The sequence below is a fragment of the Saccopteryx leptura genome, chromosome 10 (genome assembly GCF_036850995.1).
Source record: "Saccopteryx leptura isolate mSacLep1 chromosome 10, mSacLep1_pri_phased_curated, whole genome shotgun sequence".
NCBI lineage: Eukaryota > Metazoa > Chordata > Mammalia > Chiroptera > Emballonuridae > Saccopteryx > Saccopteryx leptura.
In genome coordinates, this window is record NC_089512.1 from 71554772 (window position 1) to 71571305 (window position 16534).

Here is a 16534-nt window from a genome sequence, read left to right on the forward strand (position 1 = left end):
AGCGTCCTTGGCTTCTGTCTGCCAGATGTCAGTGGCCACTTTTCCCTCCCCAGTAGTTGTGACAACAAAGAATATCTCCAGACTTTGCCAAATGTCATCTCTGATTTTAGACAATGGAGGGTCAGTCTGCCTCGTTTTTTTCTCCTGTTTGATGATGTTTGATATTTAAGTAAGATATTAATTAGAAAGTACCTTTTAGACCAGCTTTGGCCTTGCTGTGGCACAGAGCACTTGGGCCTCATTCACACTGATACAGGTAGAGGACTGGCTCACCTCTGAGCTTCCTTCCTGTTACTAAGTGGCAAAATGATATTGATTAGAATTTGTTTGAGTTTAGCCAACTTGAGGTGCTTTGAGATTTTCACAGTGGCTTGTTTATAGATGCCAGTGCCAGAAGGTATATCTGTAAAGCTCAGTGTGAGGAAGGTTACTTAAAATAATACTTGAGATAAGGGCAATCATTATGTTATTTTTGGGGGGTGGGGTGGAGTAGAAGATTCCTGTTTTGGGTATATTAAAATGTTGATTCACCTGTTTGTTTTTTCTTTCTTTTTCTCTCCCTTGACCAGAAACCTGAGTTACAACAAACTTTCTGAGATCGAGCCTGCGGGTTTTGAGGACTTGCCGAATCTGCAGGAAGTGTGAGTGCTTTTCCCTACTCCTCTGGGGGTAGGAGGGCTGGAGAGCTCTTGTGAAGACCCTCTCCTATTGCAGCAGCAGCAGCCCCTGGGTCAGCAACCTACGCTTGGTAGAAGGAACATTTGTGTTAAGGTTGTCGTGACAAGTGCTTGCTCACTCAGCTCTTCCTCACTGCAGCCTATGTTTTCTTCCTAGGAGGGCGTGAGAGTGTGTTACAGTCTGGTAGGTGTGGACTTACTAGAAATCACAGGGACACGTGGGTGTGCAAAGCCCCGTGCACCAGCTTGGTTAACCCAAACTGACTGGTACTTGCCTACGGTTCCCAGGGAGCCAGCCCCACCCTGCAGATTTCCAGAAAACAAAGGTATAGAAGAGTAGACAAAAGAGGCTTACCTTTCCTCTCCCACGTCCAAAAAGAGCTGGCATTGCGGCTCCTGGGGCACCGGGCGAGCTGCCTCTGCAGTGTCCTTGAAGTCAGGCCTCAGTCTTTTCTTCTCTTTAATGTAAAGAGTTCTGCTTTTAGAATGGATGCTAGAATTATCAGGAATTTTAGTTCCATAGGGACTTCAAGACATTTTCCCATAGATTATGCATACCCACTGCAGAAAATCAGGAACCAATAGAAATATGTGAAGACTACTTCATTGAAGATCACCCAGACATAACTCTTGTGGACACTTAGTGAAAAATGCATACCTCTATACATATAATTTTGGGATCAGACTGTACACACAGCGATCATAGCACCCTGCTAAACCCTATATGAACAACTTCTCATTTAATTCTCACATGACACTGCTTGCTATAAATTTTTTTTAAGACTTTATTTATTCATTTTTAGGGGGGGGGAGAGAGAGAGAGAGAGAGAGAGAGAGAGAAAGAGAGAGAGAAGGGGGGAGGAGCAGGAAGCATCAACTCCCATATGTGCATTGACCAGGCAAGCCCAGGGTTTTGAACCAGTAATCTCAGCATTCCAGGTTGACACTTTATCCACTGTGCCACCAGAGGTCAGGCATAAATTCTTTTCTGTGTGTGTGTGTGACAGAGACAGAGAGAGGGACAGGTAGGGACAGACAGGAAGGGAGAGAGATGAGAAGCATCAGTTTCTTGTTGTGGCACCTTAGTTGTTCATTGATTGCTTTCTCCTATGTGCCTTGATGGGGGGAGGGGTTTACAGCAGTCCTAGTGACCCCTTGCTCAAGCCAGCAACCTTGGGCTTAAGCTGGTGAGCCTTGCTCAAACCAGATGAGCCTGCGCTCAAGCCAGTGACCTAGGGGTTTCGAACCTGGGTCCTCCGTGTCCCAGTCTGATGCTCTATCCACTGCGCCACTGCCTGGACTGGCTATAAACTATTTTCTTTTCCATAATTTCTCCCACTCTACAAAAGAGGAGAAGGACTGAAGTGGGGAGAAGCTAAGGACACTTGCTACATGGGAGGAGGACCCAAGAGCCAAACGCAAATCTATTTGATTTTAACCCTAAGGCTGCAGGGCCCTAAATTGCTACAGCATTCAAGTGAAGATTCTTTAAACACAGAAAAGCCAGTGTTTACCAGTTTGTATCAGTCTTTCTACAGCAGTCTTCTCTTCCTGGGTACCGAGTGTTTCCTCTCACTCCACCAGACCCTTTGTCCAGATCCACCCTGTGCTCGGGTACAGCCTCTCTGCTCCCCTCACTGTTTGGCTTTTCTCCCTCCCCTGTGCTCCTGTTACATTTATAGTCAGGATTGGGCCCCACCCCCAGCCTGTGCTCCTGTTTGGGGCCTGATTTCTCTCCTGTCTCTGCCAGGGCACTGGTGAGGGTTGAAGGGCTGGTAACTGCTCTCCTTACTGTCACATGGCCTTTTTTCAGACACTGAGTGAACTGAGGCATGGAGAATGGGCCAGAACTGCACGGCTAGTGAGTGGTAGACCTGGGCCTGCACCCTGTCTCACTCATGACCCGCGGCATCTGGGGCCGCGCTGCCTTCCTGAGCGTGGGAGTTGTAAGGCGGGGGCTGTGGTGCATGGATACAATGTGGCTTACTGGGAAATATACATTCTATGGTAGCAGACAGACCTGAGGTGAGGTCTGGTCCTGTTCCTTACCTGACTATGTTCCTGAACAAGTCACTTAGTACCTCTGTGCCCCCTTTTGCTCTTTTGCAGTGTGGACATAACACATTATTATTATTGTCATAATTGTGCATTGGACTTGACCTCCAGGCTTTGCATGTGGGAAAGACTCAGGGAAGGTTATTTCTCTTCTCTTCTTCTACTTTATCATTGCATAGACACTCAAGCTGGGTGCATTGTTAAAAAGGCCGATAACCTTTTTACCACTGTGACCACCATTCCTGGTGTCCCACTGCTGGGTGGGAAAAACAAACCCCTGGTGTCCAGGACAGTAGAACTGCCCACTGACCGGAGTCCTAAAACCTGGTGGAGGTAGGAAGAGGCTATGAAGAGTGAGCGGCCGGGAAGGACAGTGAGGAACAAACCACAGTTGGCACACAGTAGCTTCTGAGTGATCTGGGGCTCCGGTTTCCCGGGTGCTGTCCGTTCTGCGCCCCATGGAGCACAGCCGCGCGAGCCTGCAGGCCGTGGCAAGGGAGTCCAGGCCGGTGAGCGGCAGCCCTGGTGTTTCAGCGGTGGTGTTCCTTTGGAGGCCAGGATCACAGAACACTGTGGGCCAGCTGGAGAGAAGTGAGCCCGTCGGAGGCCCCCGGAGGTCTCGAGGACATTTGTGCAGCTGCTGCTGGGCCCCAAGGACCGCATCACCCACAGCTCTGAGGAAAGCCCACCAGAGGGCCTGCAGCCAGAGTCCTGACGGCCGGGCTCCTCTATTAATAAGAGGAGCTATTTATACCATACTATTTAAGAGCTGCGCTGGGGTCACGTTACTGCTGCCTGGCCCGGGAATGCTTAGTGTGGGTGCTGCCATGAGCTTTTCAGGGCCGTTGACCTAAAGTGTTCCTGCAGGTGTGAGGAAGCCTGAGTGGGCCTGCCTTTGGGTATTTATGGCTTACCCTCTGCCTCTCAGGTTGTGCTGCCCAGTGTGTATGTGTTGTGCTCAACGGAGGGCTGCAGTAATGAGGGTGTCCTTTGGGGCACTGCTTTTTGGCTGTGAAATACCACCACCTGTTAAGCCTTGACTCTGTATCTAGCTATATTCTAAACTGTTAGGTTCAATTATTTCAGCTCGTTCCTGCCAAAAACCTATGAAGTTGATACTGTGTTATTTTCATTTTTTGGAAGAGGATACTAAGGTGCAATAAGGTTAAGTGACATACTGAAAGCCATTCAGCTGGTTCAGGGTAGGATTGAAGTTGAATGCACCCAGGTGTATCTGATTTAAAAATACAAGCTGTAAAATCCCTTCCTAATAATTTCTACTGCTCTGTACCAGTGCCTCCCTGTTTCTTCTTTTTAGGCAGGGTGATCGTATAGGACCTTCCTGAAAGGTTGACATATCATTCAGTGAGACACTACATGCGAAGCAGTCAGCTCGGAGCCTGGCACAGAGCAAGCCCTCACTCTTATCACTGTTGCTTCTGATTGAAGTATCACTGTACTAAAACGTCTTTGGCCACCTGGGTTACAAACTATGTCATAAAGTCTTGCCAACTATTTAGTGTGCCCTATTCTTAAGTACTTAAAAGCTCTAATAACAGTGGTTATTGATTAAGTGGCCCTGACTCTAAAACCTGTGCTCCTATTTATTATTGATGACTTATTTCCTTTTAAGAAACAAAACGAACCGAAGACCCAACTCCCTGCCCAACTTTGTTACTAATTGTAGCTCTCTTTGTGTTTGGAAACAACTGAAGTATCTACAAATAGCAGAATGGATAAATAATGGATTATTTATACTATTTATGCCAGAAGATTAGAAGAGTTGTGGAAATTTTTAAGAAAAATTACTAATGGAGTAACTGGAACAGAATAGACTGTGTAAAACACAAGCATCTGCGTAAAAGAAAAATGTGCAGAGAAGCAGTCGGTGAACTGAAGTGACACAACTATGAGTTTATGTTTCTTATCTCCCTTCGTGTCTGTCCCTCTAAAAAAAAAGAGGAAGGGAGGGAGGAAGAGGGAGGGAGGGAAGGGAAGGAAAGGAAGGAAGGGAGGGGGCGAGGAAGGAAGGAGAAGGGAAGGGAGGGAGAAAGGAAGGTTGGGAGGGAAGGAAGGGAAGGAAAGGAAGGGAGGGAGGGAGGGAGAAAGGAAGGGGAAGGAAAGGGAGGAAGGAAAGGTGAGGGAGGGAGGAAGGGAGGAAGGAAGAAAGAAAGAAAAAAAAGAAAGGGAGGAAGGAAGGGAGGGAGGAAGGAAAAGGAAGGAAAGAAGGAAAAAAGGAAGGGAGGAAGGAAGGAAGGAGGAAGGAAGGGGAAGGAAAGAAAGAGAAAGGAAAGAAAGAAAGAAAGGAAAAGGAAGGAAAGAAAGAGAAAAAGAAAGAGAAAGAAAGAAAGAAAGAAAAGAAAGAAAGAAAGAAAGAAAAAGAAAGAAGGAAAGAAAGAAAGAAAGAAAACGTGTACCTTTCTAGAGGCTGGCAGCAGGGACTTACTCTTGGAGGCAGATCAGAGGACTGAAGTGCAAGGAAGCTTCATTTGTCACTGTATATTCCTGATATTCTCTCTCTCTCTCTCTCTCTCTCTCTCTCTCTTCCAACTGAGAGGAGGGGAGATAGTGGGACAGACTCTTGCATGCGCCCAGACTGGGATCCACCCAGCAATCACATCTGGGGCCATGTTCGCAATGGAGCTATTTTTAGCACTTGAGGCGGAGGCTTCACTGAGCCATTCTCAGCACTTGGGGCCAACCCACTTGAAACAATCGAGCAATGGCTGTGGGAGGAGAATAGAGAAGGGAGAGGGGAGGGGTGGAGAAGCAGATGGTTGCTTCTTCTGTGTGCCCTGACTGGGAATTGAACCTAGGACTTTCACACGCCAGGCCAACACTCTACCACTGAGCCAACTGGCCAGGGCTGGTATTTTCTTTTGAAAAGGTTTGAAAATTTTATTGTGTGCTTATATCAGCTATTCAGTAAATCAAACAAATAAAGGCACAGAAAACAACCGAACAACAACAAAAAACACCCCAAAGCTCTATAACCAAAAATTACTCTTTAGGTTTGTTTTTCATTATTAAAGCCTCATTTGATCGGGTAATAATAAATAATAAAATACTCTGAAATAGACTTCTCCTTCTTTTCTTCCTCCTCCTCCTCCTCCTCCTCCTCATTTACTTATTTATTTAAACATTTTGCGTCTTGCAGAATGTAAAGCTTCCTTTCACCAAGCCCAGTAAATGGAAGTTTCTGAGAGATCTGAGGGGCCCTGAAGGCTGGAACTGGGAAAGGGCTGCATCCCGGCTCCGCCTCGGGTCAGGTGGTTGATGCTGCCCATTTGCCTGTCTGTGCTGCTTTCAGCTCCGGGTGGGCCATGAGTCTGGTTCATGGTCGAGGCATCTGGGCACTTCTGGGTTTGGAATCATCAGGAAAGATTCAGCTCTGGAAGCCAGACATTATGGAGGATCTGTAGGGCTGTGGCTGGAAGCAGGTTGGGCGGTATGAAGGGAGAAGGCTGCATGCACAGTCGTAGTTGTTTGGAAGATCTTATTAAACACAGTTTTAAGTTCCTGCAGTCTCCTTACTCCTGGACGTGCACACTCCCCAGGGCCTGTCCCCTGGGCTCCGGCCGGCTATTTTTGACCAGGCTCTATTTCCATCTGGCAAGTGGGCTGTGTCGCAGAGCCAGGGCAGCGTCGCTGCCTTCTGAGGAGAGTGTTCTTGTGTCTGCAGGGAGCAGGGAGCAAAGAAAGCTGTGCTGCGAGGCCAACAGACATTCACTGAGCTAGCAGTTCTTTCTTTGTAGATGTGAGTGAGAAGGAAGTGCCCACACAGTCCTCCTCTGGGCTGCACATGTCCTCTCAGTAAGTCAGGCAGCTCTGCAGATTAGAGCCTATGGAGTCTGCCACCACCTGTTGATTCTGGCTGCCACTCTAGACAAAGTGCCCCATTCCTCTTTAGCCTGGTCCGCCGCACCTGTACACTCTGCTTCCAGCAGTTTTGTCAAGACTTGAATTACTGCCTGACCAGGCAGTGGCGCAGTGGATAGAGCGTTGGACTGGGATGCAGAGGACCCAGGTTCGAGACCCCGAGGTCGCCAGCTTGAGCACAGGCTCATCTGGTTTGAGCAAAGCTCACCAGCTTGGACCCAAGGTCACTGGCTTGAGCAAGGGGTTACTCGGTCTGCTGAAGGCCCGCAGTCAAGGCACATAGGAGAGGGCAATCAATGAACAACTAAGGTGTAGTAACGAAAAACTGATGATTGATGCTTCTCATCTCTCTCTATTCCTGTCTGTTTGTTCCTATCTATCCCTCTCTCTGACCCTGTCTCTGTTAAAAAAAAAAAAAAAAAAAAAAGAGAGAGAGACTTGAATTACTATGATGATGCCCCTTTTCCTTGTTCATTTATTTCTGTGAACTTGGGGCTGGCCTGAGACCAAGCTCATTCAGCAAGAGACCCCCTGCAGAGAAGTTCATACTGTTTGTTTCTGGTTTAAAGTCAAGTCAGATCCTAAATAGGCAGAAACACAACTACCATGTTACCTGGGGATTATTAGGGGTTTTCCTCTTGTTGGCCTTTTCGCCTGTTGGTCTCCTCTGACTTGCAGTTGAGTTCAGCTTATCGATGGCCCTGAGGTAGTGACTTGAACTGAAACTTGAGTTGGAGGACTTACCTGTAAGGCAGAGAATAGTAATAGCACCTGGTACCTAACTCAGGGTTGTGAGATGATGAAGTTACATAGTGCATGTCGAGTGGTTGCTGTAGTTATAAAGAAATAGAGGGTGATGGTTAGGAATCAAGACTCCCAGGGTCACTGCCACCTACTGCAGGTGCCCATAGTGTTTCAGTGTCCTCATTGGTATAACGGATAGGTTCGTGGCATCTGCCTTCTAGGTCTAAAGATGAGCTAATACATTCAGAAGTTCTCACAGCTGTGCCTGGCACATGATAAGCCCTCAATAACTTGGCTGTTGATACTAAGTTAGTATTACTGTTAACCACCATCATCTGTGTCTTAGAATAAATCTCTAGGAAATGAAGAGTTCTTAAGCAAGCTTGCTCTAATAAGATCCAATGGTCTCTTTTAGTAAAAGTACATTAGTGGTACTATTAATATAAAACTTATTAGTCGATTCAGACTGATGGAGAGTTTTCAGTATCTGGACCAAGAAGTGAAACAGATCCCTGCTGGGCTGGAGGAAGGAAAAGGTGAGACAGAAACAATCTGATTCAGGGGGAGTCAGATAAGGGACTGTTAATGTAATTAATTGTCTACTGCAGCACACACATAAGGGCCCTTGAAGTGGAGAAAGGATTTGCCGCATGTTAGGGACCTGCTTTCTCTCTGCCCGGCCTTTGGGGCCTTCAGTCTGGGAGCTGTTGAGGCAGACGCTGTGTCCCAGGGCCCAGTAATTGCTGGGCTTCATCTCTAACTGGCTTTGGCACTGAAGAAAGCAAATGGGGTAGTTCAAGGCCTTTTTCTTTTTCCTCCTATTCATTTCTATAAAAGATGGCAGACCAACCATCACTTATTCTGTTCAAGCAAATGCCAGCTGTATACTTCCCTGAACACAGCTGTCATTTTAGCAGCCTTGTCTTCACATGGTGACAAGGTGGTCTGTGTGAGACATCTGCCCTACTAAGTGATGAGACTAAGATAACCCAGCTTTGCTCCTTTCATTCTGCATCTCAGATACAACTTCTTTTCAGCCGTCACCCGGCAGAAAGTCTGATCACTGTGTTTTGGCTTTCTTAAGGATTTTTGGGCTCACTTCACAAGTCTGATTTTGGATTCTCTGCCCAGATTTGGAAATCTGTGAGCCTTGGGGGCAGCCCGAATGAGCGGGCTTTAGTGTGCAGGTCCCCCACCATTAAAGATGTGACTTCAGTAATACAGATTTAGAGAGTCTCCGTGGAAGGGGCTCAGACAGCACCTCTGGTCTGTGGAGAGTTTTCACAATGTCTGTGTACACAAATGTGTCTATACGAATGTATTCCTGGAAAATGTGTCTGGAGGCTTTATTGGAGTTCAAAGAAACTGGGATCTTAAGCAGCTGAGTCTCCAAGTCCAGCTCCCTGTTACCTCACAGGTGAGACATCGGAATACTTGCCCGACGTGACCAAGCTACTGGGAACTTCATGCGTCCGGGCCTCCATCTCTGGGTGCCAGCGTTGCCCTCGGGCAGAGGCAGAGCAGCACTGTGCAGACCACGTGTCACAGCCCTGTAACCACATCCAGGAGGGGTGCCGTTCTCCTCCTCAGCTTTCCCTGTGTCAGCTCCCCATGGGGGACATTCTCCTTGGTGGTCGTGGGGCACTTCTGTTCTGCACCATGCACCTTGGCCTGTTGTCACTGTTCCTTGTCTGTTCGTCTTGATTTCTGAGTTAGATAGGAAGTTCCTGGATGACAAGCGACACCCCCCCCCCCCCCAGTGTTACTTCTGAGCCACGAATGTGATAGTTTTGTAACCTCACGTGACCTCTCCCTTTAACAACTTGTTTTAAAATTTTTTGTCTTTCATTCAGCATTACCATGGCCAGCCCAGCACTGTTTTTCTGATTTTCCATGTTAATATGATTTCAAACTACTAATTAAAACAGTGTAAATGATTAATTTTTTGTGTGTTGTTACAGGTATCTCAATAACAATGAGTTGACAGCTGTACCGTCCCTGGGTGCTGCTTCATCGCACGTCACCTCCCTCTTTCTGTGAGTGGTGCCTTTGGGGACTTTGGCTGGGGTAGGACTGGGGTATCATTTTGCTGACATGTGATGGTGGGAAACTGTTTTGGATTTTTTTCTAGTAACCCTGTTGAGTATGACAAATGCCTTGCTTGCTATTCTGAGGTTTGTAAGAATTAAAACCTGGAAGTTTTTGCCTTGCCTCTAATTTGGGGAGAAACTGGTCTTTTTAATGCCTAGAGATACATAATTAAATTTTTGGTCTGAGAGGTTAAGCCACAGCTTGGGTGAATAAACTTGAGTTGAAGGAGCTGTGTGAACTCTCAGACCACAGCTCGTGTCGGTGCCAGTGAGCTCGGTCACATGAGTCAGCTCACTTTTATGGCTTGAAAAAAGAAAATACCCAGAACCCCAAAATTAACATAAAAGGAGTTAGTTGTCATGGTCAAGTGTGAGACAGCAGGCAGGCTGCTAATTCTTATAGATAGCACACTGGACGCAAAATAGTGTGCAAAGGGCCGGGAGTGGAAATGAAAGGAAGTAAGCCTTGGGGGATGTTGTCAGGCAGCTAAGAGACTTTGCCTAAGAGCTAGCTACCCCCTTCTCCAGGAGGAGGTGCTCGCTTGTTTGAACTCACCCAGAAGTCTTTCCAGATAAACCAGTTCTGAGTCCAACAACTTTCCCGACCAGATATTACTGGCAGTTTCTTTAGCAGAGCACCTCGCTCTCGGTGATGAATTTCCTGTTTCCACTCCAGTCCTGCGTTCTTTTTATTTGGTTTTGACTTTGCTGGCGTTGTAACGCGTTTGCTCACCTGTATATATCTTTTCTCGACACCGAGGCCCGGCAGGCTGCGCTTAGGGACTTGGCAGGAAGGAGCGTCCATGAGACTGCTGGTGCGGCGAGCGTTCTCTGGTCTTTGCTGGCAGCAGGCCCTCTGTTAAGGAGGTGCTCTGTCCTTGTGAAACTCCATCTCGGGCTTAACTCTTTCAAGACACTGTGGGGCTGTGGGACCTGGGCCTGGAAGCTTGGCCCCACTCTGTGTCCTGGACAGTTTCCTTGTGGAACCTCATTCGCAGGATGTGTTCCTGACCTGTTTCACACGGGACGTGAGGCTGAGGTCTGAGGGGAGTGGGAGGGCTGTGGGACTCCTGGCAGTGCGGACACGCACAGTGGGCGCTGCAGCTCCGGCTGGCGGCCGGCTGCCACGCAGCCTCCTGTGCCTGGGCATGCTCTCACCTTTCGGGCCACGGGACTGTGAGCCAGTCTGTGTTCCTGTGAAGTGCTGAGGTGAAGATTGTGGCCGTAAGTCCAGAGGCCTTTCTTTTTGTACCCATTTAGCCTTTGTGCCCAGCATCTGGAAGGGGTTTAATTACTGGTTAAATTAAATGAGTCTCCCTTACCTGTGGCTAATTAGGGACGTGATAATCCCTTGTGTTCATAGAGCAAAGCAGTGGAAGATGCTTTTAACTTCTTGCTACTGCAGGTGTGATTCCTGGGCCAGCAGCGTTGTCAGGGCGGTGCTCGTTAGATACAGAGTTGTAGGCCTCACCCAGCTCCTTGGGTCAGAAGCTACTTTAACAAGGTCCCTGGTCATCTGCCCGCTCGCTGCGGTTCAGAAGCACTGCCTTGACTCCCTTTGCCCCTGGCCTGATTGGGAAGCCAGGGCCACAGAGAACATATTTGTGTTCACCACAGAAACGGGGCCCCGAGTCCCTGGAAGCTGCACGACTGAGAGGGGCAACTGACTGCCCACAACCGCCTGGGTGTTGCCTTTATCTCCTCCGCGCACTGGGCGCAGGAGTGTGGCAGCAGGTGACTGAACCAGCCTGTGCCAGAGACGGGCAGGGCCCCAGCTTACCCTAGGGTTTGTGCGCTTTGAATAGCACCTTGCTCTGCTGGCTAAAAATACATTTCTGTTCCTTGGCCCCAGTGGCTGGAGCAGTGGGGCTGCTTGGCCTTGTTCCTGCTATTCCATTAGACGGCACTCAAATATGTAAAGCTGGCGGAGGCAGGGGACTCCCTCTGGTTTTGATTGAGTTTGGAAAATACAGGTTAGCTTGGCAGCCACCTCTTTGGCCTGAAGCTGGTCTCCATCTGATATGGTCAGTGATTTCTCTGAAATAACAGAACCAGAAGGGTCTCTCCTTTCCTTTTCTCTGAGGGTCGGTCCTGTGTAGACAGGTGCCTGCAATGTTAGGTTAGTAGTGTGATATCTGGACAGCAGGATCATAGATGATTCTGCTGTCATCTTTCCTGCCTTTCTATATTTCCCGAGTGGACCTTGCAGAGGACAGGCCAGTGGGTGGGCATTGTGTTCCCACCCGGACGTGTGAGGGCGAGGCACTCAGCATCTGTGGCCACGAGATGACGTCGGTCATTCAGGCTTTGAAGAGCATGTTTTACTGATGTGTCAGGTTTTTCAGAACCATAAAATTAAACCATAAAATTAAATGTCCAACAGTCATTCTGTTGGCACCTTCTGTGCCTCTGCATTCGAGGCCAGGAGGCCTTCCCAGGGTGACCTCAAGAGGATCCAGTGCCATCACAGGTGGGAACCCCTGACATGTTGTCTGAAAATGTGTTGGTCAGTTAGCTCAATGAATGTTCACACTGACTGTCCCTAGTCTCCAACCTATTTCCTCTCCCCTTCCTGGAAGGATGAGAACATAGCACAAATTTGCAAAGGAATTAGATGGCTGAGGCCATCCCAGATTCAGAGGGGCCAGGACAACTTTTTAGGACAGGTGTATAGTTGACCCTTGAATACAGGTTTGAACTGTACAGGGCCACTTCTGTGTAGATCTTTTTTTCAATAAACGGTCAGCCATCCATATTTGTGGGTTTTGTTCATGGATTCAATGAACTCGAAATCAAAACAGTGTTTTCCATCTGCGGTTAGGAATCCTGGAATGCAGAGGGCTTACTATGCATTGATTCCTGCCATTTTATGTAAGGGACTTGAGCATCTTTGGACTTTGGTATCTGTGGGGAGTCCTGGAACCAGTCACCTGGAGACACCCAGAAGCGACTATAGCTGTATGTGGGTTTTCAGCTGTGTGGAGATGCGGTTTGGTGCTCCTAACACCTGTATTGTTCTGGGGTCAGCTGTACAGGCCAGTGCATTAGGGAAAAGAGGGGACTAGTCAGATGTCCAGCTCTGTCTCAGATGATGTGATGACCTGGGACAAATAGCTTTGGTCTCATTTGTTGAATGAAGAATGAAACACAGCTTTTTTTTTTTTTTTTTTTACAGAGACAGAGTGAGTCAGAGAGAGGGATAGACAGACAGGAATGGAGAGAGATGAGAAGCATCAATCATTAGTTTTTCATTGCATGTTGCAACACCTTAGTTGTTCATTGATTGCTTTCTCATATGTGCCTTGACCGCGGGCCTTCAGCAGACCGAGTAACCCCTTGCTGGAGCCAGCGACCTTGGGTTCAAGCTGGTGGGCTTTTCCTCAAACCAGATGAGCCCGCACTCAAGCTGGCGACCTCGGGGTCTCGAACCCGGGTCCTCTGCATCCCAGTCCTACGCTCTATCCACTGCGCCATCGCCTGGTCAGGCTGAAACACAGCTTTCATGTTCCTTCTGTGACTCAGGAACTCAGAGTCGGGCAGTAATGTAACAAATACTACTGACCCTGCTGTCTTGTAAGCACTGTCGCTGACTCCTGTTCTATAGCAGAAGCAGTGGGTTTGCTTTCAGCTCAGATACCTTGAAGTATGGATTCTGTATCTGGAAGTGGGCTCTTCGTGTCTGTCCATGTCCTGGCACTGGCTCATGTGCTCTGACCTCGGGACACCAGGCTCCTCCTTTGCTGGATCACAGTTGGGAGGGCCTTGTGGGAAAAGGGTTTGTTCTACCTATGGCTTTATTATTAGGTCTTCAAAACCATTTTTCACTATTTGGAGGAACTGGACTCATTCAGTAAAATTTCAGATGGTTTATACTTTCTGATTAAAGAAATCAAATTCCATTAAAGTACTTGTCACAGAGCAGATTTATTTGCATCATGTTCTGAGGATAATGCCAAGGCCGTTTGTCCTTAATAACAAGCACTAAACTGAAGGAAAGCTTTTAATAAGATTGGGTTGGAGGGGAAGGGAGCTAATATCATGAAAGAGTTCTGAGAAGAAGCAACAGACTTATTAAATGTGGGCAAAATCTGCCATTAGATTTTCATGTTTAAGAGTTTTAAAAATGAATTTGAAGTCCAGGAAACACAAGTTACAATTCCCAAGGCAACAGTAATTTTGTGTGATGCATAAGTGACATTTCTGGTAAAGGAAAACTTCCACGTTTCCTGTGGGGTTACTACGCTCTATGGTTGAGAAGAGTGGTTACAGTGGAAGTAGGTGGATTTTTTCAGTCCTAGGTGTCAAAAGCTTGCTGTGAAACTGACTTGAGATGTGAAGCAGGGCAGCTCTTTTGTCTCTGGGACACTGGCTGGTGCACCCCCCCCCCCCCCCCAGGCTTGGCCTTGGCCTTGGCCTTGTTCGTGTAACTTCTTTTCTAGTTGCTGTTGTATTTCAGGCTTTGTCTTACTGTGTCTCGTCCACTGTCCGCAGCCTCTGGCTTAGAGCAGGTAGGGGACCTTGGCGAAGATAAGTTGTGCACAAATACTTGTGACTTTGAAACAGTGCTAGTAAAATCCCTTAGGGTATGTTGTATATGAAAAGCACATCAAAATACCCTTTACTTCTGATCTTGAAAAAATTTTTTGAAAATGGTTTTATTATTGAGATAAAACTAACAGAAGACTCACCATTTTAAACATTTGAAAGTGTGCATGCAGTTCAGCAGTTTTGAGTCCATTCTCAAGGTTGTGCAACCATCACCACTATCTCATTCCAGAACAATGTCATCGCCCCAAAGCAAAGCCCCAGGCCCTTTAAGTAATCACTTCCCCTAGTCCCTTCCCGTCAGTCGCCTAGCAACCACTAGTCTAAAAACTAATTTTTTTAAGGAAAGTATTTTTCTCTTGTTAACAAATGGACTTGGAGGACTTAGAATATGCACAATTTAAATAAAATAACAGTGGTAGATTTGACTGCACAGTTATTTATCTTGTGACCTCTTAGCTGAAGAAAAACATTAAGTAAAAGTGATGGAATAATAACATCTCTTTACTGTAGCTTCTGGAGAATAATACCTGGAAGGAATGAAACCTGGTGTCCTGTCTGTGACCTCACTTGGAGGAGGTAAATGGCAGGGGCCTCGGGCAGAGCTGGGGCCCGAGGCCTTGAAAGATAAAGGCTCTTGGTCAGTTCTGCCTTTGCGGAAAGTGAATCAATAACAACACTTACCTCTCATGTGTCCTCCAAGCCCCCTGAGAAAGGGGCCAAATCAATCTTCTTCACAGGCTCATGAATGTGAAGATCAATTCACATTAAAGTATAATTAAAGAGCAAGCATTTGAAGGGAGGCAGGGTTGGGGAGAGGAATTAGCATCTCAGAGGGCAGCGCTGGGAGACCAAGGGAAAGCAGGGATACTTAGAATCAACTGCAGAAAGTTAGGGTTGGCCTCAGGATCTGAGCTAAGGCCATTAATACAGGAGTAAAGCACAGGTGAAATTACACTGAGTATAAATACTCAGTGGGCATTCCTGAAACTGTGTGTGTGTGTGTGTGTGTGTGTGTGTGTGTGTGTGTGTGTGTGTTGGGGGGCAGATGTTTTCTTCCCTTAGGAGTTGGATGAGGCCTCTTGCCTCTCTTCAATTAGCTTCCTACCGTTAAAACTTACTCCAGGTTGCCTCACCTAGAGGAAGGTCATTTGCAGACACAGTAGAGGATTGATGTTAATCAGTTTTTTACATGTGATGTTTATTCTCAGAAGTATGAAGTAAACATGATGTAATCCCGGTGGCTAAGGCCAGGCAGGTCCACATTGGATTCAGGCAGATGGTAGAGAACTGCGGAGCTAGAAAGTGTTGTGGCCTTCCTTTTAATAGTTTCACAACAACGGATGAGCACACAGGCAGGGAAAACCACCTCTCAGGCAAACAAACAGCAAGCCTGGCCCCTCTCAGTGGAGGGCAGACAACCCACCATCCACAATCCCCCTGAGCACAAGCACCCGTAGCTTTATATAGTCTATGCACACGTGATGCTGCCAGGCGCTCACACACTAATCAAGCAAAGTGCCTGCAGCTGGTGCACCTGTGAGCAAGCCTAACACATACTTAAATGTTTAGTGGCGATCTTGGATGTTGAAACTCTGCATACTGATACATTGCTGCACCTGTGAGGACTGTAGGGCATGTGTACAAGGGGGGTTGACATAGTTCTCTTCAAGGGGACCAATCATTTGTTTTTCCTGTGGTGGAATTTGCTGGGCTATTCACTAATCATCAGCTGAAGAGTGGGCTGGATCATCCCGATACGGAGAAAATGTGGAGCTGGGTAGACCGTACCCCATTCTACTGCGGAGACACGCCCTCCACCTAAGGACCAAATCTAGCCCTGCTGGTGAAGGACAGGTGAAGGACAGCCAGTGTTGAGTGTGGCTTTCGAGGTGAACACCCTCTGGGCCATTGGCACCTTATTTGCTCTGGGTCTTTTTACGCACGCACGATCAAGAGTATGGAGTTAATTGTGACTGAAATACTGTAGGAAGCGTGGGGAAAACAGCTGTGTTAGGCTTGCTCACAGGTTTGGCGGCTGCAGGCACGTTGCCTGGTTGGGGCGTGGGTGCATGGCAGTGCCACGTGTGCGTGGTCTGTGTAAGGCTGTGGGTGCTTTTCCTCGGCGTCGCTTCTACCAGATCGCTGTCCCACCACCGTAAGGTGCAGTTTTCCCTGCTCCTTTGCCCTTCACTGCGAAAAACAGATTTTCCTATGATTATTAGCTCTTTTTCTTTTGTTTATTTGCTCGCCTGTTTCTGTGAGCCTCCAATAAACGGGCATGGCCTGACACATTCCAGCTCCGCGTTCCTCTCCTGCCTGCTGGAATTGCGTGAGAACTGCTGGCCTCAGCCACTAGCATTACAGGAAGAAACTGAAGAGTTGGGTTTCAGAAGGCCCAGGTCAGGTTTAAGTGAGTGCCCTTGTTCCTTGAGCAGTGGAGCCCGTTGGGTTCTCAGACGCTGAAGGGCAGCTGTGGCCTCGTCAGGAACGGCACAGCAGGGAAGTGGGCACAAAACAGGCTGCAGCTGCTCTCGGGGCCTT

At 47.7% G+C, this 16534-nt stretch overlaps 1 protein-coding gene across 1 annotated transcript in view; it reads left to right on the plus strand.

Annotated features, from left to right (window-relative positions):
* LRIG1 (leucine rich repeats and immunoglobulin like domains 1) overlaps positions 1 to 16534 on the plus strand; it is a 118095-nt gene that overhangs the window by 42936 nt on the left and 58625 nt on the right. Inside the window, exons 2-3 of the mRNA XM_066351927.1 lie at positions 570 to 641; positions 9317 to 9391. Coding sequence (XP_066208024.1) covers positions 570 to 641; positions 9317 to 9391 — 147 coding nt within the window. The remainder of the gene's footprint in view (positions 1 to 569; positions 642 to 9316; positions 9392 to 16534) is intronic.